At 42.2% G+C, this 27,538-nt stretch overlaps 1 protein-coding gene across 3 annotated transcripts; it reads left to right on the forward strand.

The window, feature by feature from the left end:
- The first annotated feature begins 1,076 nt into the window (after positions 1-1,076).
- Positions 1,077-27,386, forward strand: acbd4 (acyl-CoA binding domain containing 4). Of its 3 annotated transcripts, XM_034119852.1 has the most exons (11): positions 1,077-1,281; positions 1,595-1,732; positions 2,436-2,556; positions 3,634-3,718; positions 4,055-4,175; positions 12,973-13,122; positions 22,107-22,204; positions 22,325-22,529; positions 23,253-23,464; positions 25,264-25,323; positions 26,390-27,386. In XM_034119852.1, the coding sequence occupies exons 2-11, from the start codon at positions 1,642-1,644 to the stop codon at positions 26,516-26,518; spliced, it is 1,272 nt and encodes a 423-aa protein (XP_033975743.1). In that variant the 5' UTR covers positions 1,077-1,281; positions 1,595-1,641; the 3' UTR covers positions 26,519-27,386. The 3 variants fall into 3 exon arrangements, with proteins under 3 accessions (XP_033975743.1, XP_033975744.1, XP_033975745.1); XM_034119853.1 differs by lacking the exon at positions 1,595-1,732; XM_034119854.1 differs by lacking the exons at positions 1,595-1,732; positions 2,436-2,556.
- The last annotated feature ends 152 nt before the right edge of the window (positions 27,387-27,538 follow it).

Raw genomic sequence — 27,538 nt, forward strand, 5'->3', positions numbered from 1 at the left:
TACGGGTATTCTGCTACCATACAATGTAACTTGCATGAATACATTGTTTTGCGCTAGCATACAGCTAGCCTCGTTAGCTACATGCAGTATATGTACGGTAAACCGGAGTATACTGTATGAGTATTCCGTGTGTGTGACTGCAGACATTCTCCTGCCATGACAAACATGTAAGGCCATCTGCTGACATTGTAGTTGATATATTTAAACGCTAGCAACGTAGCATCACAAAAATGTTTTTCTGACCAAAACTAGCTCTAGCTCCGTGTGTTAGATCGCTACGCCAGCTATAATGTAATTACGTTTCGCGACTGACTGGCAAATCACCCGCAGTATACTGTCAATAGGTATTTTGTGTGTGAATGCAGACATTCTCCTGCTATGAGATACATGTATGCAAGGCCATCTGCTGATATTAGAGTTGATATATGGAAACTCTAGCAACTTAGTTAGCACAGTTAGCACTGTGTCAATGGCTTAGCAGTCCAACACAGTTTACACATTTAAACAGTCTTGTTTGATAAATACACAAATAACAATGCAAACTTACAGGTTGTATACCCAGATCTTCCCCTGCTCCAAACGGTCCAAACAAGCTGTGCATATCCGGCCTCAAACTGGGCAATGTTTTGGAAGCTTTCGTCTGTGAAATGCCGGTTCTTCGAACCTCTGGAGGAGGAACACGCCGCTGCTGGTGTGGCCATAGCTCTTCGGGATTGGTCCATTTCGTTCCGGGTACCGCATGACATCAGGCGGTACCCGGAACTAAATGGAAGACTCAAATGGGCAGTGACGTATCTCCAACGAGGCGTTTTGGGGAGGTATTTTCTGTGTTAGAGTTTTACTCGCTACAGGGTGTACTTTGAGGGTTTTGACTCTGCACACCGTTTACATGCATAAAAACCTTCATAACACACAAGGGGACGGGTAATAACCGGAAAAGCATGACATGGGAGCTTTAAGGAATCTGCTAGGAAATAAATCAGTTTGTTTGTTTTCCTGCCAATCTACTGTGTGCACTCCAGTCCAGGAGGGGGAGCTATGCACCCACTCGGTAGTTGCCAACAGCTACCTCCGAATAAACAGCAGAAGAAGAAGAAGAAGTGTCCGGACATGATTTGCGTAGAGTTTGCCTGATAGCCCAGCCCGGTCAGGTAACAACAACACTGTTCCGCCAAAGAAAGTAACCCCATAAGTAACAGAGACACACATCCTCGTGTACTTCTGATACAGACTGAGCCGCTGGATAACACCGCCTGGTCATGGAAAGTGGCGGCAAGTGAGGTAAGACAAGTTAAAGAGCTAACTGCTAACTAAGCTAACGTCACACCTGCACAACTTGGTTAGCTAGAGGTAAGTTTTCTAGCTTAGCTAACTCCCTTGTGTTTTACTACATGTTTTTTATTAAATTGATGTACAGAACCTGAATATTAGAGTGTATGGTAGCCTACATGTTACAAAAGTAACCTGTTAAATATGCAATACTTAATGTTGAGTGTTGCATGCTACATACAGTCTCGTTAGATCAAAGTGTGTGTCATGTAACGTCAGTTGATGATTCCACTCTAACTGTGTGTGTGTGTGTGTGCTCTCTCAGCTCCAGTGCACTTGTCCCTGAAGCTAGATTAAACAAGTCCCAGTGTCATGCCAGTCCTGGCTATGGCACAGCCTGTGGTTGATCACCAGAAGCGCTTTCAGGCTGCTGTGGATGTCATCCATAACCTCCCCAAGAATGGTACACAGCCTTTCACAGCCATCCCATTATCTCATGTGTGTCAGAAGGTTTGCTGCTGAGCACACAGTAGATTTATTATTGCAGAATCCTCAGGCCGCTTGACCTGTTAGTGCAGCTGTGGTTCCTGCTGTGCTGCACACAGTCAGTGTCCAACCGACCATCACTCAGAAACTGTTGGTGTAGAGAAGACAAGTGTAGCAGGCAGAATGTAGTAAGACCTTAATTGCTATGTATGGTTTTCTGGATATTTTGAGTTTTATCAAGCAGATCTTTGAATGAAAAGTAGTATCATCATCGTCATCAGCAGCATCATCATCATTCAATCTCATAATTGAAAACATCAAGTGGAATTCCAGTGTAGCTCTTTGTTAAACCCTACACAGCTCCTTGCCCCAACATTTTTAATAGAGTTTGGGTTAATGCTGTTTTTACAAAGAAGAGTGACCAGCACATTTTATTGATACATTAACTTGTGACATGTCTGCCATACATCCTCTCCAAACTCCACTGGTGACAAAGTCATATTAACTGAATTGATTAATATGGCCAGTTAATGTTAAAACATGAACTCTTAGATTTCTGAACACAGCTCTTTGACCTGAAAGTAAAGGGTTAGGGTTAATCCTAATAGTCCCTATGTGTAGTCGAGGTAGAAGTCAGCAGACAGTTGAACATTCCTGATAAGGGTCTGTGTTTTCTGCAGGCTCCTACCGGCCGTCCTATGAGGTGATGCTGCGTTTCTACAGTCTGTACAAGCAGGCGGTGTGTGGACCCTGTACTGTCCCCCGGCCCGGCTTCTGGGACCCAGTTGGTCGCTACAAATGGTGTGTATGTGTGTGAGGGCTTGAATGTCATTGTGATGAATCAGGTCAGTTTCAGTAGCACATACAGGAGCTACTCAGCAGCTTTTACAAGTGCTTGTATTTCCTCTAGCAAAATAACGGCTAGCTGTTTATTTATTTATTTATCTACTTCGCATTAGAAAGGTTTCCAGTAAACACTAAAGCACACATTTAATAAGTGTCTCTTCATGGAGTTTGTTGTGATCAGTGTAATTCAGTTAACCATGCAACAGAGCAAGGGCTCTTTTGCCTGGTTACTGATGAGAGACATCAGGGTCCTGCTTAAAGGTGCAATGTTTTATTCTGATCCACATATTTACTGTATACGTTTTATTCCTGTGTAATAATGCCCAACAATTCTGACTGAACGAGAGAGTGTATATATAGCAAATATGATTAAACCTGCAGTATGATAATAGTGCTTCTTCTGTGAATCAATTCATATAATAACATAGGACAAGAAGAAATGCCATCAATTACCTGGACCAGCTCTTCAAATAGATAGATTTTTCTCTTTTATATCATAAAAAATTGAATCACTTTGTTAATATTTTGTATACTATATTAGCAACAGACCAACTTAAAAAGGAAATACTCTTTAATTGCACCCTTTTGTTTAGAAAGAATATGTTTGGTTTTTCTTTTAATGAAGATATTCTACCCTAAACACAATTTTCAAATGAGTACCATCCCAAAATATGTAGGTGGATTGTCTCTCCACCACAACCTACGTCCCTAAAGTAATGATTACTATCTGAAACGTGAGGTAATATATATATAGGGATGTTATGGTTGCCGGTATTTACATGTTTGTGTTGGCTATTGTGTCTTAGTGCAGCACTCTGGTCCAGGAGAAGCTTCACAGTACTAATCTAACCTTTGATGTCATAAAAGCATAGATGACACAGTTTCAATGTTTTCCATATGTTTGCATATAAATACGATTTTTGAAGTAAGATTGTCCAACATTCAAATGACGGTCAACATTAAGCTTCGTGTCAAAGGTTTTGTTTTGTGTGTGTGTGTGTGTGTGTGTGTGTGTTTGTGTGTGTGTGTTAGGGATGCGTGGTGCCGGCTGGGGGAGATGAACACTGAGAGCGCTATGGCTGCATACGTGGACGAAATGAAGAAAGTAGCACAGGAGGTACCTTTATAAGAAACATTTCATTCACATATTTTAACTGAACATTTCTGGCGTGATAGCATTTGCAGATGAAGAAAAGGATATCCCCATTAAATATATACATATTTTTTAAATGAAGAGTAACAGCTGAAATCCCAGTTGCATGTTGACTGAGTGTCAGTTAGCTGTTAACAATATTTATTTTATTTAGGTCTGGTGATAAATTGTTTTTTAACTCTTGACTTGAATCAATTCACAATAAACTTGTGAATATGAAGTGAGGCATCATAATAAAATACAAATAAAAGCTGGAATTATCAGTTCAGAGATGATTAAAAGTGTCCTCTGGCTCTTCAGGTCATCGACAGCGTTTCCATGAACGAGAAGACGGCCTCGCTCTTCCACCACTTCGAGCCGCTCTACCTGGTGATGGACGACATGCCACGGCCCCCAGAGGAGCTGCTCACTCTCAGAGAAGGTCGGGCATATCTGCTGTCATGTTATCATCAGAATATTTGATTGAAATAACATCTGTGCACTCCTCATCTGATAAGTTGACCAATAATATTAATGGTGAACTGATTCTAACAAGTATCTTAAAGGGCCCATGTCATGCTTTTCCGGTTATTACACGTCCCCTTGTGTGTTATGAAGGTTTTTATGCATGTAAACGGTGTGCAGAGTCACAAACCCTCAAAGTACACCCTGTAGCGAGTAAAACTCTAACACAGAAAAGACCTCCCCAAAAAGCCTCGTTGGAGATACGTCATTGTCCATTTGATTCTTCCATTTCGTTCCGGGTACGGCATGATGTCAAGCCGTACCCGGAACGAAATGGACCAATCCGTGGAGCCGTTACGTTAAGCCCCCGCTGATTGGTCCAAATTGACCAATCCACGGACTTCCTCACACACACATCTGTGTGCAGGGAGCAGGCAGCTCAGCTGATTTCTCCTCCCTGGCTGCAGGCTGATAACAGACAGTTGGGATGGCGACGAAATTCTCTCTGCAGACCCATTCTCACAGCGTTTATCAACCTTTTTCTTACTCAATATCAAGCCACACTTATTGTTTTTACTTCGGATGTGAGTTTGTGTGTGCTCAGGATGAGTTTGGCTGTGTTTGTGTATCGCTAACAAGGAAACAACACCTCCACGGAGCTCAGCGCGATTCACAACGTCCCGACCAATCAGAGCACACTGTGCTCACAGGGAGGGTGGGGGCTGGAGCTATTGGAGCTACAACGAGCCGTTAAAGGCAGAGAGTGAAATTCAGTGAATACACGTAGTTTACAGAGATGCTGTATGAGAAACCAATGTGAGTTTGGAAAATTGCACAATATAAATCTATTCTAGTAGACCTCAACAATGGGCCCATGTCATGCTTTTCCGGTTATTACCCGTCCCCTTGTGTGTTATGAAGGTTTTTATGCATGTAAACGGTCTGCAGAGTCAAAAACCCTCAAAGTACACCCTGTAGCGAGTAAAACTCTTAACACAGAAAAGACCTGTCTATGCTGCCCCAAAACGCCTCGTTGGAGATTTCTCATTTTCCATTGTTTTCTTCCTGGGTTCTCTGACGTGTCAATACCCAGAGGCCGCACCCTCTGCCAGCAGAACATATATATACTGTTGGAAGCTCAGGTTCAGTTAAAAAATGTATCCAGTCATGCCAACGAGGGTCTGTTTCCGGTATTGTGAGGGGAAATCTTCAATGCATGCCTTACCGAGGGCAGAACCACGACAAAGTCATTAGGCGCGTTCACACCAAGTACTTTTCCCACAATAGTTCATGAGAACTTTAGTTCATGAGAACTCTTTTAGTTCTGATGAACTAAAGCAGATCGCGTTCACACCAAAATGAGTTCCTGGGGGTGGATTAGGCAAATGAACCGCTGACGTCACTTCTTCTTCTTCTGCTTTGGGTTTACTGGCAGGCCGCAAACAACTTCACGGCGAGTACAGTAGGTGGCGGTATGCACCTTAAAGTTGCAATCCGCCAAAAAACCTGAGAGAAGAAGAAGAAGAAAAACCTCCCGCGTATACTGCCACGCCCACCTGCTGTATATGAGGCGTCTGTTTACCTTCCGACCTCAGACATGAGCTTCGTCTGAGTTATTTAAGCAAACACAAATACAGATCGTCGACCAGTCAAATGCAATAGCAATGCTGATTCGGAGGCGACGGCGGTTAAGAAGGATTGACAAAAGGATTGGACGACGACATGCACGCGCTATGGATTGCATAACCTGTGTGAAATGAATAAACTGTGCCAGGTGTGTCATATGCACACTAAATAGACTCAGCAGTTAACACACCTTTATTATATATCCTCCTGAGAGCAACTGCATCCGTCTGCCATGAACCCTACAGAAACCTACGTGTTAGTTGTGGCCCATAGTGGCCTCCATTTGTGTTGTGTAAAATGGGGGAAATCAAAAGTTAGCAAATCCCCATGTCATGTTCATAAAAACATTTAGTTTTAGGTCAAATAATTATTACACTGCTCTGAAACTCACTACACTAACTCCTAAGATGTTCCCTTACTATAATTAATAAAAAATATTGAACTCACAACACTGGTAATAACAAACTTAACCATTTCTCTTTCTATAAATAAATAGTGGTTGTGTTGATGGACGCCATTTTGAAATCCAATGAAATTATCTTTTTGAAAGCCACAATAAATAAAGCTTCGCCAGTTTATAACCAATGAAACATGATGGTATCAGAATAATCACTTACATGTGATGTATAGGATGCTACACAGGTCACTGTAAAGATAAAGTGTCAGAGGAGAAATAAGCAAGCTTAGTTCAGTGCATGACATTAAGGATTTTGGGAGATGGCCCTGTGGGCCATCTAAGCTAATTTACAGATGGCCCTGAGCCCAATAGAGATTGCCCTGAAAAATGCGCGCGGACGAAATGACGCACGAAGGGTTTGGGGGGCCTCCCCCTAGAACATTTAGATTTTTGCAGGTCTTAGATGCTGTCTGGTGCATTCTCTAGACTGAATTATAAGATGAACCACCACAATATTTTATTGTACAATTTCAATTTTATTCTTCATTTCATTTGTTTGTTTGCATGAGTTCTTGTTTGTGTTTGCTCGCTTGCATGCCCTGCATAGCTATAAGAAATACTTAAGTTGTTGGTCAAGACACTTTCCATCTGATGAAGGCAAATGCCTTCCCAGATGTAAAAAAGTAGAAAACATTACATTCAGTTATAACTGCCAAAACAAACATTATTTACACTATTATGGCCCCTGTTAAAAATGTTTGTAATGTTATCTACTGTTAGTCTGGGAGACTGTATGGGTTGATTGTGCGTTGATCTGTTGGTAATGCCTCGGGGTTCCGGTGGGCATGTAAACAAATCAAACAAATGCATAATGCTGCGCTATACTTTGCGGCCTCACCCGGTTGCATAGCGACACTTATTGTTTAGGTGTCTTTTAATAAGCAGGTAGTCATATCATTAGCTAGAACTAGCTGGATCTGATCGATATGGACATAAACGCGAGTGAAGTCTAATCTGACGGGATGGAGAGATCAGCTGCTGCTGACGAGTCGACACGCAGCTCTGCATGATCACATGCAGCCGTGAGCGGAACAAAACACACACTTCAGGTTAGAATATCACACGTAGCTATTTTAATTACCTCTCAAACTACCTAAACTAGTTATAGATATGTTTAGTTTTACTGTCGGGTCACTCATTACTGGATCTGCGAGCTGCATGATACTGGCGGGCTGTCAGGAGAGGGAGAGAGCGCTCCGTTTATTATTCCCGTGTTATTATAAATTACTGTACACTTTTGAATAATGTAGTTAATCTACTATAATTAGTTTGTTTAATATCGAATCATATCAATTTGTTTTAAAGCTCAATAAATAACAAAGAAGACCTTTGACCGGCACTTTTCTACTTTTGTCCGGAAGTTTTCAACTTTAACGGACATGTTGACAGACGAAAAAATATTCTAACGGGAACTCTGGGCGACGTCCATGAAGAAAGACGGGTTGACCGACTTTTGGCAACTTTTTCATCGTTTTCCAACCGATTTGACCGCTGTCAGGCACTGACACGTCTCCACAATTGCCATAATAGATTGCCCGATCGGGCAACCAGCAGGTGAGGCTTCATTGCCCGAGCTAAATACTAGATTGCCCCGGGCCATCGGGCAGTCGTTAATGTTGAGCCCTGTTAGTTACATGAAATGTAATGAAAAATGTAAGATACAGGCTCTGTTTAATCGCCATGTAGGTTCTCTTTTATTGCACACTCAAGACAATATCAATAACAGCATCATGCTGTCCCAGGTGTGTCGTATGCATGTAAATAGAAGTTAACATTTTCAATATAAAATAAAGTGTCGGTAGTATCAAAACATATATATATATATATATATATATATATTTTTTTTTTATATATATATTTTATATATATATTATAACAATAGGTAGGCTCAGCAGCAGACACACCTTAGTGCAAAGTGAAGTGTCAGTATTAATAACAGTGGCATATATATAATCACAATAATACAAAATTAACTGTCCCAGGTGTAGGGAATTTGGGGTGAAGTGTCTTGCCCAGGGACACAACGACATGCTGACTGCAGTGGGGTTTGAACCTGTGCTCCCCTGATCCGAACACCAACGCACCAGATCACTGCACCACACGCCTCCCAACAAGTCATTGTACAGTTTATCAACGATGACAAGTTTTTCTTAATTTTTTTTTATTGAAGGCCTGTTGGATTTAATCAGCTCGCTTAGCACTGCCAGAAGCCCAGCCTGAAAGGTATTATGTTGCTCCACCTGGCGCGCCGACACCTCCACCTGGCGCGCCGCCGAGTCAGCATGGCGCGGCATCACCATGAGCAGCTGGTCGTCCGATTCCTGGGCCTTGTGTGAATGCAGCAGCCGTTCGTCGTGCATCTCCTTGGCACGCAGGTCCTCATTCTCCTTGCTGACCATGGCACGGCGGTCCATCGCCATGATGGTGTCAAGGAAGCTGTCATCCCGTGCCCGCTTTCCTAAGGAGAAATAAGCAAGATACAAGATCAGTTTAATCGCCTAGTAGGTTGTCAACAGAGACAACATTGGACATGGTGCAGGCAGGGACAGTGTACAAAATGCAGGTGTAAAGTAGAAGATAAGATAGGATCAAATAATATATAAAAAAAAAAAAAGTGCCCTTATTTATTGTTTTGTGCTTAATGTATGCTTGAACTTTGTTTTATAGGGATTAGTGGACATCAGTTAGATGCGTAACCTTCTTTCAAGGCCAGAGTAGTTACAGTGTAAGTGGATTGACATCTAACATAACATGGCTGAGTACAATTATAACAATCAATAAAAAAAAAGGAAAAATATATTGAATTTCAATTACATTTTTACTTAAATGTGCAAAATATTAGAACATCAGTCTTTGTGGCATGCAGGTAATCAACTGTTTAAGCTTTTACCATTAACATGTAGAATGAATGTTGCAAATGACTCATGAAATGATAGCAACTACAATGTATTGTTAGAGGTAGCATTATGTCCAGCTAGCATGCTAATTGCTAACGTTATATTATCGTTTTATCCCGGAGGGGAAAGCTAACTAGTTTCCAATCCAGAGAGAAACACCTCGCCTGAAACACACGATTAGTGCCATGAGTTAGTGAAGCAAATTACAGAACATTGCACACTTATTCACAAGTCAAAACGTTTTTATAGTGGCCGAGAATAGCGAGCGAGCTAGCTAGATGTTATTAGCTAGCTCGGTTCCGGCCTGCTAACAGTGTTACCCAATTCAACCTAGCATTGCTAACTCGATCTACCGAGCAAATAAAAGTACATCTGAGACCAGTATTGTGCAGATTAAAACAATGCATTGCATGTAGTTTATTTTACCTTCCCGGCATGACTGCGCTGTTGACGGTTTTCCAGGTCTGCTAACTTTACTGAACCACGGACATTGCCTTCAGTAGAAGCTTCTGGATCGCGTCCTCCGAGTAAATCGCCAGAAGCGCCGACACATCCTCATCACTCCACCGCTCCGATGATTTATTTAGTGTTGCTATAATAACTGCTTTCACAAAAGTAATCTCTTCGGGTGCGCTGCCCGAAGCGAGCAAATACAATGGCCGCTTAAAAAAGAAAATTCAGAGTCAAACGGGCGTGGTTTGCATTCCGCACAGCCAATCAGACGTATGAACTTTTTTCTCCCACGTAAGTCCCTGCTCTCGAGCAGGGACTGAAAACGGCGTAAAAATGGTTCTGATGAACTAATTTAGTTCCTGGGGCTTTTTGGTGTGAACGCAAATATATCGTAGTTCTGATGAACTATTGTGGGAAAAGTACTCCGGTGTGAACGCGCTAATTGGTTGAAATTTATTTTTAACACTTTTCCTTCAGATGTTCGAGCCGGTATTTTACTGTATTCGCGGCATTTCACGGACCAAAGCTTCACAAACCTTTCAGCGATTCAGGCTGGATATGCACAGCGTAGGGCACTGAATAACGATGCTGTTCCTACTTTGTTTGGACCAGCAGGAGATTCGGGTACACAACCTGTAAGTATTCATTGTTGTTTGTGTATTTATGATGTTTAAAACAAACAAGGTATCTACCACGACTGTTTAAATGGGTAACGTTTTTCGGGCTGCTAAGCCATTGACACAGTGCTAACTGGGCTAACTAAGTTGCTAGCGTTTCCATATATCAACTCCAATGTCAGCAGATGGCCTTACATGTATCTCATAGCAGGAGAATGTCTGCATTCACACACAAAATACTCATAGACAGTATACTCCGGGGGATTTACCGTATGGTACATTATTATTATAGTTGGCGTTCCTAGCGTGTATGCTACCAAGCTAAAAAAGAAGGCTACCAAGAGCTAGACATGAGTTTGCCAGGGAAAACATTGTTTTTATGCCAGCTACAATGAATGACCGAACGTAGCAGACTACCCGTATAAGATTGCAATTGTAAACATGTTCTTGCTAGCCTAATATGAATCACAGGCTGTTGTTCATAGTAGGTTGGCATATTACACTGAACAACTAGCAAACGTAGGTTAGCATATTAGTCTAGCTGGCAAGCTAACAAACCTAAAACAACTAAGTTTCTCTAATATTTTGTGATTTGCATTTGATTTCGTCAGGAACTCCTGGCGTATCCGGCGGACAACACATGACAGGATGACCACTCTGATGCCTCGTCCTAAAAAGCCCCAGCACCAGCTTACAAAGCTGCGATAGGCAAGATGCCGAAAACGCCTATAAGGGGAGGAATGGATGATATACAGTGTATGTATATTTACACATGTTAATTTTGTACATTTCTAAAAATAAAGTTTGATGGAAATACTTAGTAGTCTTTCTTCCCTGAATGATTTGCTCCTATAACATATCATTCATATAGCAAACCATGATTTGATTTCAAACACAGTAGTAGTTTATTACAGGTAAGAATAACTTACTCTCCTTCCGTTCTACGCCTCAAAGGTCCATAATCGAATCTGTAAATGTTATGGAGGTTCTGCAGGGTGTATGGGTTGAGACAGTTTGGCTCTAGTCCTGGGTGGTGTACCATGCACATAATAGGTGCTGGGACTTGGTTAATTCGTGTTACAAATATCTTACCTTCCTATAGGTTGTAACATAACACGTTTAGCAATTAAACCAACTATGGCGAGGTTTACAAAATAAACATTCAATTACTAAGGAAGAAATAAAAGGGCATATAATAGTCTATTGACTTGACAAATAGGTATGGTGTATATCTTGGCATATAATGTTGTGTGCTACTGTTGGTGTTTTCAGCTAGCTGGCTACATAATGTTGTAACTTACATCTGAAATGTAAGCGCGATACTAAATAAAAACTTTCCACTGTGAAACCGTCTGCTCTAGTTTGGGATGGTGGATCAGGTCCATCACGTTGGTCTGTCTCACTTTCAGGATCGGACTCCGGTTCAAACATATACGACTGTACCGACGCCATGTACCAGGCGTCGGGGAGGGGACACATTTATACAGTGATAATACTTCAGTTGTAGATACATGCATACAGCTATGACAGTACTACAGTAAAATGTAGTTTTCAGATTGTGTTTCTCAAACAGTTTGTGCAGCTGAATTGGCGCTGGATGTAATTCTCCCTGAATGAATGTAAATATTGGCTCATTTGAACTTTGTCTCCAGTGTTTTTCAACCAGCAGGCCTGTTTACAGTGCTCACATGGACTGGTAGGTTTCCATGAGGTCTGCTCTAACGGCCCCTACACACGGCGGCGTGCGTTGACGCTTCAACGCTTCTGCCCATTCACTTTGAATGGGGTGACGTCACGATTCGCCGAACTGCATTCTGGGAGCAAAGCGTAGCTTTTCTCGCGGTGCTCGCTGCAAAAGTAGAGCAATGTTCTACTTTTGAAGCTGAGGCGGAGGCGTCAGCCAATCAAATCCCGCGTATGCAAATCTGCCAGTACAAGCGCTAGCCAATCAAACCGCGTGTATGCTGAGAGAGCCAGACCGCAGTTCATTTCCTCATATGCCAAAAAATGGAGGAGAAAATAATCGTAGCGGTAGGGAATCACCCGGTGCTTTCAGTCCCTGTTCACCTACCGGGATACAAACCGGAGGAGCCAGGCATGGAGGGAGGTGGCAGAGACAGTGGGTGAAACTGGTAGGTTTTCGCCTGTTTGGGGAGTTTATATCCAGTGTACTTCGTTTGAATGGACAGCAGGCATAGACAGTATATTTAGCCACCATGCAATGTTGCATAAAATAGCACCATAGACATTAATTAAAAATCGCTTTTTAGACATTAATGTCTATGGTGAGATTCATACACAGGAGCCTTTTTAAAGCCTTTTTACCCCGCTGCAAACAGAAACCCCCCCCTTCACATCACAAACTTTACACAGACCCCCCCCTTCCAATTATCAACTCCTGTCTTGTTTCCGCAAACTCTTGTGTCCTGCAGCAGCTAAAAGTTTTGCAAGCCCCCGTTCGTTTAGTACCTAAAATAATAGACATCGCTTTTTCCAGCTCACAAACCCGACTTTCTGGTCACTTCTTCAATTTTCCAGCCCTTGGGGAGAGACACGGGAGATTCATGTGATTGGTTGTTGGTCGCGTTGCTCGCGTAAACTCCCCAAGCTCAAGACACGCCCACCGCCAAGCGGCAACGCACGCCGCCGTGTGTAGGCTGCGTAAGGCAGATAAATGGACCTTTGATCATGGGTCTCACAGTGAGCATCTCTCTGTTGCTGCAGGTGTGGAAGGCAGTGAGCATGCTGAAGGGAAGGCAGAGAGGAAGGGTGAGGAGCAGAGTGAAGCTGAGGACCCTTCCCCTCCTCTAGAGGCCTCACATCCAGACCAGCCCCCTCTGCCTGAGGTTATAGAGCTCACCAGCATCCACAATGGTAAGTAAAGGATGGAGCTCTGCTCTGTTTGATTATTTTTATTATTTATCACAATCACACACATGCGTCACAGGTGTCCTCCAAGATGGCAGCACGTTGATTTGTCTCTGTCTCTGTCAGGGTTTGTCTCATTCTCGTTTTTTTGGCATTGACTACCTCTTGTGCATAATGACATTTTATATGTTTTATTTAGCTTTTCTAGACCCGTTTTTAATAGGTCTGCTGTGCTTTTAAAAGTTTTTAGGATGTTTTTCGTCGTTTTGTGCCTGTGCCTCGCTGTGTCTGGATTGTTTGCTCTCTGTCTGAGCTGTTGCTCTTTCGGACTCTGGATAGCTGCCTGTCCTGCCGTGCTGTCGGGGGCTGATCGACCTGAGCTGCTGTTCCTGAACTAAGTGTGTTGCAGCACAATGTTGCCTAAAGTTACCCTCGTGTTCGCTCTTTTTCTGGGATTAATTGTCAGCCCGCATGTCGGCAAAGCTGATGGATTGCCTCCCAGCGATGTCTTTGTTCACTTTGGACATTCGGATGGTGGAACCTCTGGAGCGCTGACTCCATCGGATAGTTTTTTACCAAAAGCTGATGTTTTACAGCACAAAATGCGCTCTCCCGTATGCCCTTATGACTCTGGACTCGCTAATATCGAAGGATCGGAGCGGGCCCGCCCCCCTGAGGAGTGACTCGTCCAGAGCCCATGTGAAAAAAAGCTCTTCCAGGCTGTTAGTACTGTTACTGCGTTTACTGTCTGCCAACGTTAACATTAACACTGGTCACGAGTGTTTCTCTGCTTCCCTGCAGCATATGCCAACTCCGAATGAGTTTAGCTGTAGGCAAGGATTGGGTTTTCTGCATGTTAATGCTAGAAGCCTAGTGCCCAAATTAGATATTTTCAAGACCTGGTTTTTAGTTGCTAAGCCTGATATTGTTGTAGTTTCTGAAACCTGGTTAAAACCGTTTGTCACTGACAAATGTTATTCACATTGATGGATATAATGTATTCAGAGCGGATCGTAAGGGCAGAGCTGGTGGTGTTGCAATATACACTGCTGAGAAACTACAGTGCTCTGTCCTTCATTCGATTTCAATTCCAAGGCAATTTGAGTTGCTAGCGGTCCAAATAACTATAGCAAATGCTCCTCTCACTGTTATTGGCTGTTATAGGCCTCTATCGGCCATCATGGATGCAACTACTAGCCTTACTGAATTGTTGTCTATGTTTTCTTCTGAAATCATATTATTGGGTGATTTAAATTGGGACTGGTCGAGTGATAAATCTTCACAGTTTAAGCAGGTTTGTGATTCTTTGAACTTCACTCAGCTTATTGATAGTCCCACTAGAATAAACCCTGCCAAACCCAATAATGACACCCTTATAGATGTCATTCTAACAAATGCAGCTCATAAGTATGTGTCTGTTGGTGTTTTTCCTAATGATATCAGCGACCATTGCACTATTGCTAGCGTTAGGAGTAGGGATGGGTACCGAGCCCCGGTATTAAACGGGCCCCGGGGCTGAATTATTAAAGACCGTGGTACCGTTAAGCTCCGACGTTATCGGTATTTTTATCGGTACTGGAGACATCTAAAAGATATGTCATGTATTATGCTACACAAACATTATATTGCAGTTTTAGTGTCGCCAACTCCGTTTCTAATATGCAAAAAGACTGCAAAATGCGTGCAGTCTTTTAGTATTTTCGATCTTTCCAATCCAGACGAGAGATCTCCCCGGTCTGTGTGCGAGGGGGCGGGGCAGTTTACACACATGCGGCTGCTACATGCAACACACGCATGCACGCACACACGCACACACACGGAGGAGATGGCAGAGAGAACGCGCTCCAAGGTGTGGTTAAACTTTACCCGTCTCGATGTGGACAATGCTCGTTGCCAAAAGTGCAATAAGAGTTTAGCATGTAAGGGCGGTAACACGAGCAATTTGTCTAAACATCTTGTAAAAGTGCACCACATTCAGACTGAGGAATGCACCGTTTTCGACTGTCTTTCTAGTAGCTCTGTAGCCCCATCCACGAGTAACTTTTCCACGTCAGGTATTATGTATGCTAGCAACACAACACACGGAGTTAACTCAATTATATAAACATGGGTTAATAATTAGAGGTAATTTGAGTTATCTATTTTGTTAAAGTTTCAGCTATTCTGTTTGCAATTCTGTCATCACATTATTTAATACGATTTGTTAAAACACTGTTGTTTCTTTTGATGTGAAATATTATTTATTTAATTTAAATAAAAAGCAATGTTAATTTTGTTCACAATTTATTTAGTTAATTTACCTTATTTTCTTCTCCAAAATAACCGATAAGAATACCGTTAAAGGACCGGATCGATAAGCGGTATCGATAAAAGTACATAATATACTCATATTAATATACAAATATACAGTATGAGTACTGTTTTGATACTGACATTTAATCTTTGCACTAAGGTGTGTCTGCACTATTGTAATTGTGTCTGTTGACTGTGGTAAATAAAAGAGAGAACCAAATGCACTGTACAAAAGATCAGCTTTATTGTCAATTTACAATTTCCATGCTGTTCAGATGCCCGCGGCGATTTTTTTAGGTTGCGTCTCCCCAACGTTGCTTCCAGGCGAATACAGAGGAGTTGAAAAGAGCCCTTGGACATTCGGAAATCTTTGATCCACTGCACATTGGTGTACGTTGGCACCACATTCTCCCACCAGGCCGATGTTCTATTGTTCACCCAGAGAGAGCGCGGGACACGACGCGTTCCGTAGTATTCGCATATCTGGAAACACATACAAAGACACAAATTAGCCCTACATAACTCCATAAATCCTACATTAGATAGTATTAATGTGATTTAATGAACGTACCATTGCTGTTCTTTGGGCGTGATAACGGTCATCATGCTCAGCTGTCCTACGGCGAAACATGTCCATCGCGTGTGCTTTTCGTGGTCCAATCCTTTTATTAAGGCTTCTTAACCGCCTTCGCCTCCGACTCAGCATTTCTATTGCATTTGAATGGTCGATCTGTATTTGTATTTGTGGCTGAGTTATTGGCTTAAATAACTCCGTTACGAAGCTGTATAACACGACCACCAAAACGTCAACTCCATACCGTGTCTGAGGTCGGAAGGTAAACAGAAGCATACAGCGGAAGCGGAAGTTTTTTTTCTTCTTCTTCTCTCGGTTTTTTGGCGAATTGCAACTTTAAGGTGCATACCGCCACCTACTGTACTCGCCGTGAAGTTGTTTGCGGCCTGCCAGTAAACCCAAAGCAGAAGAAGAAGAAGTGACGTCAGCGGCTCATTTGCCTAATCCACCCCCAGGAACTCATTTTGGTGTGAACGCGATCTGCTTTAGTTCATCAGAACTAAAAGAGCTCTCATGAACTAAAGTTCTCATGAACTACTGTGGGAAAAGTACTTGGTGTGAACGCCCCTATTGACAGCCTTGATGGCGTCTCTGTTGAGTTTGTCGATACATACAAATATCTGGGCTTTTGGTTGGATAGAAATCTAAACTTTAAACATCACATTGAAGTTCTAACTAAGAAATTGAAATTCACTCTTGGCTTCCTTTACAGACTTAAATGTTGTTTTTCAACTTCTTCCCGTAAAAGGTTGGTCTCTGGCTTATTCCTGTCCCAGCTTGACTACGGTGATACAATTTATAGATTTGCCTCTCCCACTGTTTTGGCCAAACTTGACCCACTCTACCATGCTGCACTGCGATATATATCAAATGCACCCTATAGGACTCATCATTGCAAACTGTATAGCCTAACTGGATGGTCCTCACTTAGTATGCGTAGGATGCAGCATTGGTTTTTATTAATGTATAAAGCCATGTTAGGTAAGCTTCCACTGTATATATGTGCCAGATTTGCTCCAGTTTGTGACTCTTACAACCTCAGAACCAGTGCCTGGACACGGTTCCAGGTACCTGCCGTGCGGACTGAGGCTGGAAAAAGGAGTCTTTTTTATTATGGTCCTTGGTCTTGGAATGACTCAAACTGATGGCACTTGTCCCAATAGCCTGTTTTAAATTGAAGTTGTCTGAGGTCCTTACCACCAGCTGCTCTTGCAGTAATAAGTAGTGCACCTTTCTTACTGTCCCAAATGTGCACAATGCTTTTCGTCTTTTGTTTACTTGGTTGTGTTCTCTGTATTTTATATGTCCGTGTTATGTGTAGAATGTGTAACGTTGCTGCCTTCTTGGCCAGGTCAGCATTGTAAATGAGATTTTATCTCAATGCTTTTATCTGGTTAAATAAAGGTTAAAAAAAAAACACACTGAAACACTAAGCCCACTTTTAGGATTTATACACTCCAGGGACCACTTTAGAAAGGGAAATAACCCTTTGTAATCCAAACAGAGGGCTGAAACAGAGCCATTTTCAAACTGTTCTTTCTTACTGTGGACATACTTAGATAACGTACTCTGGCCAGGTTTAGTTGAATAATTGAAGTCCAGCTCTGTAGGGCGGTGGTGGCAAAATCCATAGGGACTTGGCAACTGGAAGGTCACCAGTTCAAGTCCCGGAAAGACTCAAGGCACCGTTCCCTACACTGCTCCCTGGGCGCCGTACATAATGGCAGCCCACTGCTCCTAACACTAGGATGGGTCAAATGCAGAGACCTTGTCCGGCAGTGGCTCAGTCAGTAGGGGCTTGGACTGGGAGCTGTAGGGTCTCCGGTTCAAGTCCCCGACCAGACTTAAAGTATGGAGTGTGGACTGCTACTTGGAGAGGTCCCAGTTCACCTCCTGGGCCCTGCCGTGGTGCCCTTGAGCAAGGCACTGGACACCCCCCCCCCCCCCCCCCCCCCCCCCCCCCCCAATTCCCATTGCTCCCTGGGCGCTGAACAATACAGATGTAGCACTGCATTTCAGACGCCTACCCGTGCGGGTCCGTGATCTGCACGGGGTGGGCCCCTGCTGAAAAGGAAAACCTCCCGCAGGACTTGATACGCCCCCTTGATAAATAAATGTAATTATAATGAAACCAGCTGCAATGGATCATGGATCCACCAGGGGGTGCAGTGATTAAAAAGCTGCCACAGTGGAACTCATGTGAAATAAAAAATAAACAGCTGATCTAGCGGATATTTGTTAAGATCCATATGTCACGGATAGGATCATATTCTGTGCTAAATAAGAGACATGTAATCATTTACAAAACATCACCATGTTTTTATTTAACAAAATAATGTTGTTTAATCCACGTTGGTGTAAGTACAAAACCATCGCTATGTTTTTTTTTCAGGAAATGCAGACCGGCTCATACAAACGATTTGTAATCATCATCCTCACGATCATTTAATGTATCATATGTTCGCCGAATTGAAATCAATACACTAATACGTATATGTAGTTTAATCCACGTGAGTTTACAACTACAAAAATAATCGGTTTGTTTTTATATCACATCCGACCGGAGGAAAATGCATTTTATCTCATCAAAGATGAGACTGGAGGGGAGTTTGACAGGGTATTACTCAAAAAGTACTTGATTGTACTTGTGGTAGTAGTCCAAGTAGTACTGAGTCCAACAGTACCACTTTCACTGAGAACTTATGGCTAAGAATCATTTTATCCCTCATAAAATATAGCATATACATGAATGATTGTACTCGGGAGGGGAGTTTGACAGAGTATTACTAAAAAAGTACACAGTAAAAGTACTTGATTGTACTTGTGGTAGTAGTCTAATGGCGCATTTCCATTGCAGCGCGTAGCTCGCTTTAAGCGTGCCGTGTCGTGCCGTCCACTTTTTTGGTTGTGCTTCCACTAGGCCTCGTTCCGGGGCGGCACGGCGCGGGGCCACTTTTTCCCCTCTTTTCTGGCCCTAGAAAATTGTGGTTCTATCGGGGCCAACAAACAGGGCTGAGTCGGGCTGAGTATGCTAAACTAGAGAGAGGAGCGCTGGCAAGAGGGCTAGAACTACAACAAGATGGACATATTTGACCGTGATTTAATTGTAATACACGTTTCAAAATGATGCCGAAGTAACAACATACTGATACCGGTTAGTAAAAACCATGAATTAATGCTTTGTCAAGTCTGCAGACAGACGGCAGGGGAAAAACCTTTTAAAATGCGTGTTTTTCTAGATGGAGATTGGCTAAGCTAACGCAGTATATGCCCCGACCGTCCACACTCACAACAACGGCCTATACAGACATAAATAAGGCAGCGACTGTATTCACCATGACACAGGCAGTCTGTGGTTTGTACTTGTTTAACTTTTGTCGAGTTTCTGAACATATATAAGGAGCTGTGAGCTCTGAGTGCTCACAGCTAACGGCTGTGTTGTGTTTCTGGATTTCTCATTGAAGATGACGTCACGGCTCCGCCTACACTGCGTTACTATAGTAACTACCCCAGTTCCTAAACTGTAATGGAAGCGCAGCATGAAGTGAGTCGGCCCTGTTAAGGCCCAACGCGGCCAAGCCGTACCGAGCCGTACCGAGTGTGGCCGAGGCCGACCGTGTAGTGGAAATGCGCCATAACAAGTACTGAGTCCAACAGTATCCTTTTGTTAATAGTTTTTGTTACTAGTGCTCTCAGGTGATCAGCTGTGTGTTTACACACCTAATGGCCCATCAGCCACAGCTCTCTCCCCCCCCCCCCCCCCCTGATCTTTCTTCTCCAGCAGTTAAGTTAACTGTAGGTTACTCTGAGTGACAAGTTTACAGTTAGTGAAGTAACACTTTTTTTGTGTGAGTCACGACCTGGCTGTTTCATTCTAACATAACGCTCCAAATGTTACTGTTTCCACTCGGACTTCAATACAGCTACACCATTGTTTGGTTTCCATGGTAACGTGTCTCTTTAGTACAACTCTACCCTCTGCTCACTCCTTTCCTGTAAATTAAACTATACAGGTCCAGCCCACACATATGACAGCGCAGTTGCTCCATCATTCCATCTCTTCTTTTTTCCTGCTCAATACGCTCCTTGGCCCAGGACACACATATTTATTTAGATATGTTTTAAACAAGTTTAAATAAAATATGCATAGTAATTTAATAAATCCTTCCAACACACATTGTAAGAACAGTTCTGTTTCATATGAGTGTTGAGAGCTGTATCCATAAATCTCTTAATTTTGCCCTCAAAGTGCACCAGATTGATGCATTTAACTTCAATTTAAAGAAAAACATCTTCTGTTGTAACAACAATAACATTATAAATAGTAACATAGCTGAACATGGTATTGCACATTTAGCTTTGAGTGTTACTGACCTGAGATGTTTTTATTACATGAATTAAGGTGACTGAGGCTTTTTAACATAGACTTTTCAGTGTCCCACATTTTGCACAGAACTGTCCCACATTAGGAAATGCAGATTGTCTGAGACAACTTGGCACTAAGAGTACTGATATGTCTACCATTTCTTTTATGAGTGTAATATCTGCATTTTCTCTTTTGGTAGTAGTATTAGGACACATCCTGGGGATTGTGTTTACAAACATTGACCATACCGTTCACCAGCCCCCATCCCCCTATGTTGCCTACTGTATGTTGATTTTTGACTTTGTTTAGAGCAGTGAATTCTCTTCCTCTCTGCAGCAGAGAGCTAAGCGCTGTCAGACCGGACCTAACCCTGAAAAGTATTATCTGAAATGAATCATTATGTTATTAGTATTAAATACATATAAGTATTTTTACAACTTTTATTTAGAAATACTCTGTAATTATTGATGCATAAATGTGTTCATCCATTCAATGTGGCATCTGCTATAATTGGGTTAATGTATGATATTACTTAATAATACAATACATTATATAATATATGATATAATTACATTTTAATTGTATTCATTTCTTATTTCATAGTTTCTCATTATTATTATTTGTATTTGTATTTGTGAATGAAGCGCCATCTCATGGTTAAATCCTGTAATTGAACAAATGGGGAAATTTGGCAACGCCCTCTAGCAATTTGGCAACACCCCCAGCCACTGGGATCTGCTGGGTTTTTGGTTGGGACACACCCATTGGAGTCCTATCTGGAGTGCTACATCTGTAGCTGCCCACTGCTCCTAGTACTAGGATGGGTTAAAAGCAGAGAACACATTTCGCTGTGTGCTCTGCATGTGTGACCATTAAAGAGGGTTTCATCCCTCCATTTCTATCTATCTATCTGTACCAACAGGAAGTACTATCGTAAACATCTTTTCCACTAAAATTAGTTCTGTTCTAGTTTATCTGCTGCGGCTAGTTTGAATTGCATTTGGTTCAACATCCATAAATCCTTAAAACCATTTTGCATTTCCACAAATCAAAGCCCTGTAGGAGCCTCGTCATGATGTCACATATTTTAATCGCTGCAACTCCAGAGTGAATATTTCTCAGAACAACAGCAGCGGTGGACTATGTTGGAGCTGTGCTCATGTTGCTATTCCGCCCTTATACTTTTCTCCAGAGTAACGTGGCTATAAGGATGCCTCTGTAAATCAGAGCAGTTTAATTGACATTGTTTGGCGACATACTGCCGTAGATAAAGGATTGTATATTATGAGGTTTCTCTTGTCTTACATGGAAAATGTTAGCCTACCCCTAAAGCCAGTCTGACTAATCAATAACAAGATTTAGAGCCAACAAAATAAATAATAGATTAATTGTTTATGGCGTGTTTAATGGAAGAACGCATTACATGTTATATAAAACTCCACCTTGCAGTACATTAATCAGGCATACTTATGGCATATTCCTTATTCACCAAAAGCTTTGAATGAGATACTTGTTGCTCCCACAATGATAGAAAACAGGTTGTAATCACAAGTATGTTCAATAATAAATTATAGTTCACACGTATTATTTGCTGTTCAGCCTCTGACGTTGTGCCGATGCCGCTACAGTAAAAACATGAAAAGCCTCAGTGGAAAAGGGAGATATAGAAGAGTAACTGCTCTACCTTTATTCACTGTGCTGCTCGTGCCCCTCTAGTTTCAGATGTGTTCTCCTCATTGAATCCTTGTTGTCCTGCAGACTCTGGAGTGTGTGAGGGCGTGGTGTTGACCAGCGACTCAGAGAGCGAGATCTTCTGTGACTCTGTTGACTCTGTGGAGCAGCTCAGCAACATCAAGGTATGAAGCAGCTGAGGCAGTGAACAGAGCAAACTCATAGTGTTGCAGTGATTCAAAGTTTCACTATCTGTAAATATAAAAATAAGAACATATAAAATATTTCGCATTTTGTGTTTACAGTTGACCGTTGTGAAGACCAATGGTTTTCCCAATGGCCACGTGTCCTCTGAGTCGTGTCCTGTTCAGAGCCTTCAGCTGGAAGGCCGTCTGGAGGTGAGGCAGGTGGGGGCGGGGCAGGGTGGAGAGGGGGCGGAGGACGGGAAGGGCCCCCAGCGGAGGAGCAGAGACACAGGGAGGGAAGCTCCACACCACAACTGGAGAGAACGTAAGCAAACAACAGGGTTTCAACATATTTAAAGGGTTGAGTTTGGTTTTTCTTAATTTCTTTAATTTATCAGCTGATTTCATTAAAGAGATGCACTTTGTTCAGAATATAAACTCATATTTTTACATATAGCATAGGTAAATCACAACAAAGAAAACAAGAAGAAATTAAGATATAACAGAAATATTAAATGAATCAATAAAGCTCAAATCTAAGCAGTAATACAGCTGTGGAAAACATTTAGAGACCACTGCAGCATTATCAGTTTCTCTGGTTTTACTATTTATAGGTATGTGTTTGAGTAAAATGAACATTTATTTTATTCTATGAACTACTGACTACATTTCTCTGTGTTGGCATTCAACAGACACTGGAATGGAATGGCTGCCATACATGTAGATTGAGATTTAAGAAACATGTGGAGTGGTCTCTTAATATTTTCTGAGCTGTTTGTATAAAACAGTTGTAACTGTGCATGTCTGACAAATAGGCACTAGACTTATCACTGGTGTGGATATCAGATAATTGTGGATGTTGTTAGAGCAGAGAATCCTCTTTGATTATGAGTGTGAAAGTAGTATTTCTGAAGTAATTATTTAAAGTCTTTAATTTAGTCAATATCTCTGCATCACTAGAAACTTATTTTTCTCCCCCCCACCTTCCGTTACTCTCGGTGTTATTTTACTGATGGATGAGCTTCATATATTCTGTTCTGCTGTGTAGGTGGTGTTCCTCAGGGCAGTCCCAGGAGGGGGGTGGAGGGCGTGGGTGGAGGGGCCGGCCGAGGCGGCGGGGACGGCTCTGAGGGGGGGGTGGAGAGGCTGCACGAGGCCCAGCTGCAGCAGCAGATCGTGCTGGCGCTGCGCCGGCTGAGGGAGGACATGAGGAGCGTGATGGAGCGGCTGGAGGTGGTGGAGCGGCTCGCTGCCACACATGTAAGATCAGCACGCTCTGTGAGGACACGGTGTCATGGTGCAGAGCCTGGTGCAGAGCCCATCTCTGCCCTGCGCTACTTGTGTGAACTGGCGGGGCTTCTAAAGAGATAACCACGCTGCTGCTTTGATCATGTTGCAAGTTCCAGATACTCTGGGAAACACACGGCTCTGTGTCTGGGTTCATAATCCAAATCATTCTCTGAGACACACAGAGCTCAGAGAATTTCACCAAGCTCTCTGTCTCTTGTCTGTCTGGTTTACTACAGTGGTATGACCAAAAATTCATAATTAGTCATTCATATTTTGCAATAAACGCTTAAAAAGAATGCCGAAATAACAAAATAATGATACCTATTAGTAGGAACCAGTGTTGTAGTCAAGTCACCAATTCACGAGTCCAAGTCCGAGTCCCCCAAGGAGTGTCCGAGTCGAGTCCGAGTCATCATTACCTGTGTTTGAGTCAGAGTCCAAGTCCGAGTCACCTAAGAAGAGTCCAAGTCAAGTCCGAGTCACAAGTCTTCATGTATTAATCTTCGTGGATATATGTGTTGAAATGTAGCCGCTCCTCTACATTGCTTTTATCCTGTCATGTTATACTAATCTGTCTATTGAACTGCTGTGAAGCCAGTTTGGCTACAATTCTTGTAATAGGTGCTATACAAATATAAAGCTTATTACTAATATTAATATTATTATTATTATTGTAAATGACCTATAATATGTCTAACTATATTTAAAATGACTTACCTTTTAGAGAAGTGATTATATTTGTATGCCAATATTTTCCTATGGTAAAGTTTTTGTTTTGCACTTTTATTTTGATAGTAATAAGATCGGGACTCTTATTTTGAAGGAACTTTTACCGGTTAAATCGGTTTACCGATAAAGATTGAGCCCCAGAAAGCACATGGCTACTTAGCATGCAAAATGACGTCATTCTGCATGTTAAGTAGCCATGTGTTTTCGTGTTGGCTGAATCTTTATTTATTGATTAGATCACGTTACTCTGATGATAGTGTTCAAGACAGCCTATATGTCTGAACTCGATCCTTAGAGTAATGTGTTACGGAGCCTTCTCTTCAATATTGTTTCCACATAGAGCATTTTGCGCTGCTCTTTTCCAATGTGGAAGCAGAATGTGTGAAAGCATACAGCACGATGCGGGGTGTGTCTCTAGACATCTTTAGACTGGAATAGCGGGGCCCAGTACGTGAACTCGCCTCGCAGGTGCACACGCCAGGATAGAGGACATCAGACTCCAGAGAAAACTTGCTTGAGTCCGAGTCCAAGTCGGAGCGTCAATGTACACGTCGAGTCAGAGTCATCGTGGGGGGAAAAATTCACGAGTCCGAGTCCAAGTCATCGTGCGCGAGAATTCACGAGTCCAAGTCCGAGTCGCGTCAATCAGTGCGCGAGTCCGAGTCGAGTCACGAGTCCCGAAAATCGACACTGGAGTCCGAGTCCAGGACTCGAGTACTCCATCTCTGGTAGGAACCCTGAATTAATGATTTGTTTTCTGAATGGAGAATGATCATCTTGTAATTTTAAAAAGCTTTGCTCATCTGAGCTGATAAATAGATTTCTAAGTTAAGCTTTGCCTAATAATAAACCTAGCACAATATCTCATATCAGTATTTAGACTGGAGCAGCTGGAGGTCCTTCTGCCCGTGGTCATGCTGTCCTCTGGAGAAGGACATGGTTGTACATTTTGGCAGAAATTCAAGCACAGATTATTTCCAATGTTGTGTTTGAATGAATGTTAGTGTGTTCTCTGAGGCTCACGGCTGTTTGTGTTGCAGGCTCAGGGGTCAGAGTGGAGAACGTGCGCACAGTGTGCCGCCGCAGCTTCAAAACAGCAGGTAAGAGAGAAGCAGCATATTCAAAACAAGATAAATGATATACTGTATATGCCATTTTATTTTTGTCAATACCCCTTTACGAAAGGGTTTAAAATACAGTTGTCAAAATACAATTAATCAAATTAATAACAGAATAGAAAATAAGCCTTTATTGTCATTATACACATACAATGAAAGACAAGAGCTTCTTCTTTTTAAGGTGCCATCAACAATCTAGACTTGGGGCAGCGTGGCTCCATCGGCCTACAGACACCATCAATTAGTTTCACTGAATCTATTTAGAAATATATGCAACTCCTTTAAGAGCACCTCAAGTATTTTCAGTTTCTTAGACATTTCAGGCGAACGTATTACTTCAAAGTCTCAGAGAATACATTTATGTTGTTTTTTCATAAATTAACCACTCGAACCTCAGAGTTCAGAGGTTTTTTGCTTATGAATCTAATCTCCTTTTCCTCAGACTATTGTTTTTAGGGTTAGGGTGGGAGAGGAACTCCCTCTGGAGGGAACACAGAGATTTTACCCTTGCAGACCATTTACATCAGGGGTGTCAAACTAAATTTCATCGCGGGCCACATCAGCATTATGGTTGCACTCAAAGGGCCGGTTGTAACTTTAAGACTATATAAATATACATATATAAATATATAATATATATAAAATAATGTATTATATTACATTATTGCCTCTGCATTGGATTATTATCGGATAGGGTAATAACTTCATAATTAACTATGTCTGAAAGCAGAAGTCTGGGGCAAATAATTGCAAGTCTCTTCAGTGCGCATGTCACAAAACGAGATGCATTGTGGGACATGTAGTTTATGGGCAACCTGCTTCTGTAAAGCGGCATGTAACCGTATAATAAACGTATTATATTCTTTGCAAGCTCTTGCGGGCCGCATAAAATGAAGTTGGGGGCCGGATTTGGCCCACGGGCCTTGAGTTTGACACCCCTGATTTACATGCACAACACCTCTAGAATACACTACAGGAGAGGGAGAACCAGAAAAAGCAGAACAGGGCCTCTTTAATACCGTTTGGTACCCATGCACTGTCCCCCCAGGAGGAGCGGTGGGGGCTGTTTGACGTGTCGGGGCAGACCGTGCTCCTCTTCCTGCTGTGGCCCTTCGTGGCTCAGGGCCTGGTCTACCTGCTGAGGAGGGCCCAGAGGAGGGGCCGCATATCTTCATGAAGGACGCTGAGGAACACTCTGAACCACTCACCTGTAGTTACCATCAGTGGGGAGGCTTCCTTTGTACAGCAAGATGGAATCCATGAGGAGGCCCCTCCCTCACTGAAGGGTGCAGGAGCCCCAACACCCAACACGTGCAACCTGACCTCAGGATCAAAGTCCTCTCACTCACTGCAGCACATCAATCTTTATTTAAATTATTCAGGAGGAGTCAGCTGGCTGTTGTTGGGCAGCAGGGGGCGGAAACACAGGATACTGATCATGAGACAGAATAAAGACATGATTTATATTGTTAAATTAAAGTTAGTCAGACATGATGTACCGTCACCTTTTGCTACCTTAGATCAATGTTTTTAGGAATTAACAGAATATAAAAAAACAGCCAAAGTATCTGCCTTTAAATGGAAGCAGTCGATCTACAGATGTCCTGATAATCATCAGTCACACAGGATTCATAACGTCAATATCTCTCTGATGTTTGGGGGGGAGCACTTTGATTTATTCTGTCAGATCTGACTTTCACCTCAGATTGTTTGTCAGTTTCTCTTTTGACTTATATTTAAGTCTCACAATGAAATATCCTCTTCCATTCTCCTCTCTCCCATGTGCTTACTGCACCTTCATTCCATGTAGAATACAAGTTTTATCGCCGCCACACTTATTGTGTATCTAATTCAGTAAATCCAACATCAGTAATCAGATTAATTTGTAACCTCTGAAATGATAAAACACAAATGACTAATGTAGCTGAAACCATTGTCACCAAATGATGGAAGAACTGTTTTTAAAACCTCCCTGTAATGAATGTCCATGTCAAAATGTATAATACTAATGCATGAGTTGACATTAAAATATATATTGATTAAAATGTTATGTTGTGTGGAGTTATTACACATTTTACATTTAATCACAAAGTGAACTGGCAGTAAGCTGCTGGTTAGATGCAACAAACATGGTTCTATCGTTTTATTCATTTAAAGGTGGGGTAGGTCATTTGAGAAACCAGCTTGAGTGCGCTAG

The sequence above is a fragment of the Trematomus bernacchii genome, unplaced genomic scaffold (genome assembly GCF_902827165.1).
Source record: "Trematomus bernacchii unplaced genomic scaffold, fTreBer1.1, whole genome shotgun sequence".
In the NCBI taxonomy this organism is placed as follows: Eukaryota; Metazoa; Chordata; class Actinopteri; order Perciformes; family Nototheniidae; genus Trematomus; species Trematomus bernacchii.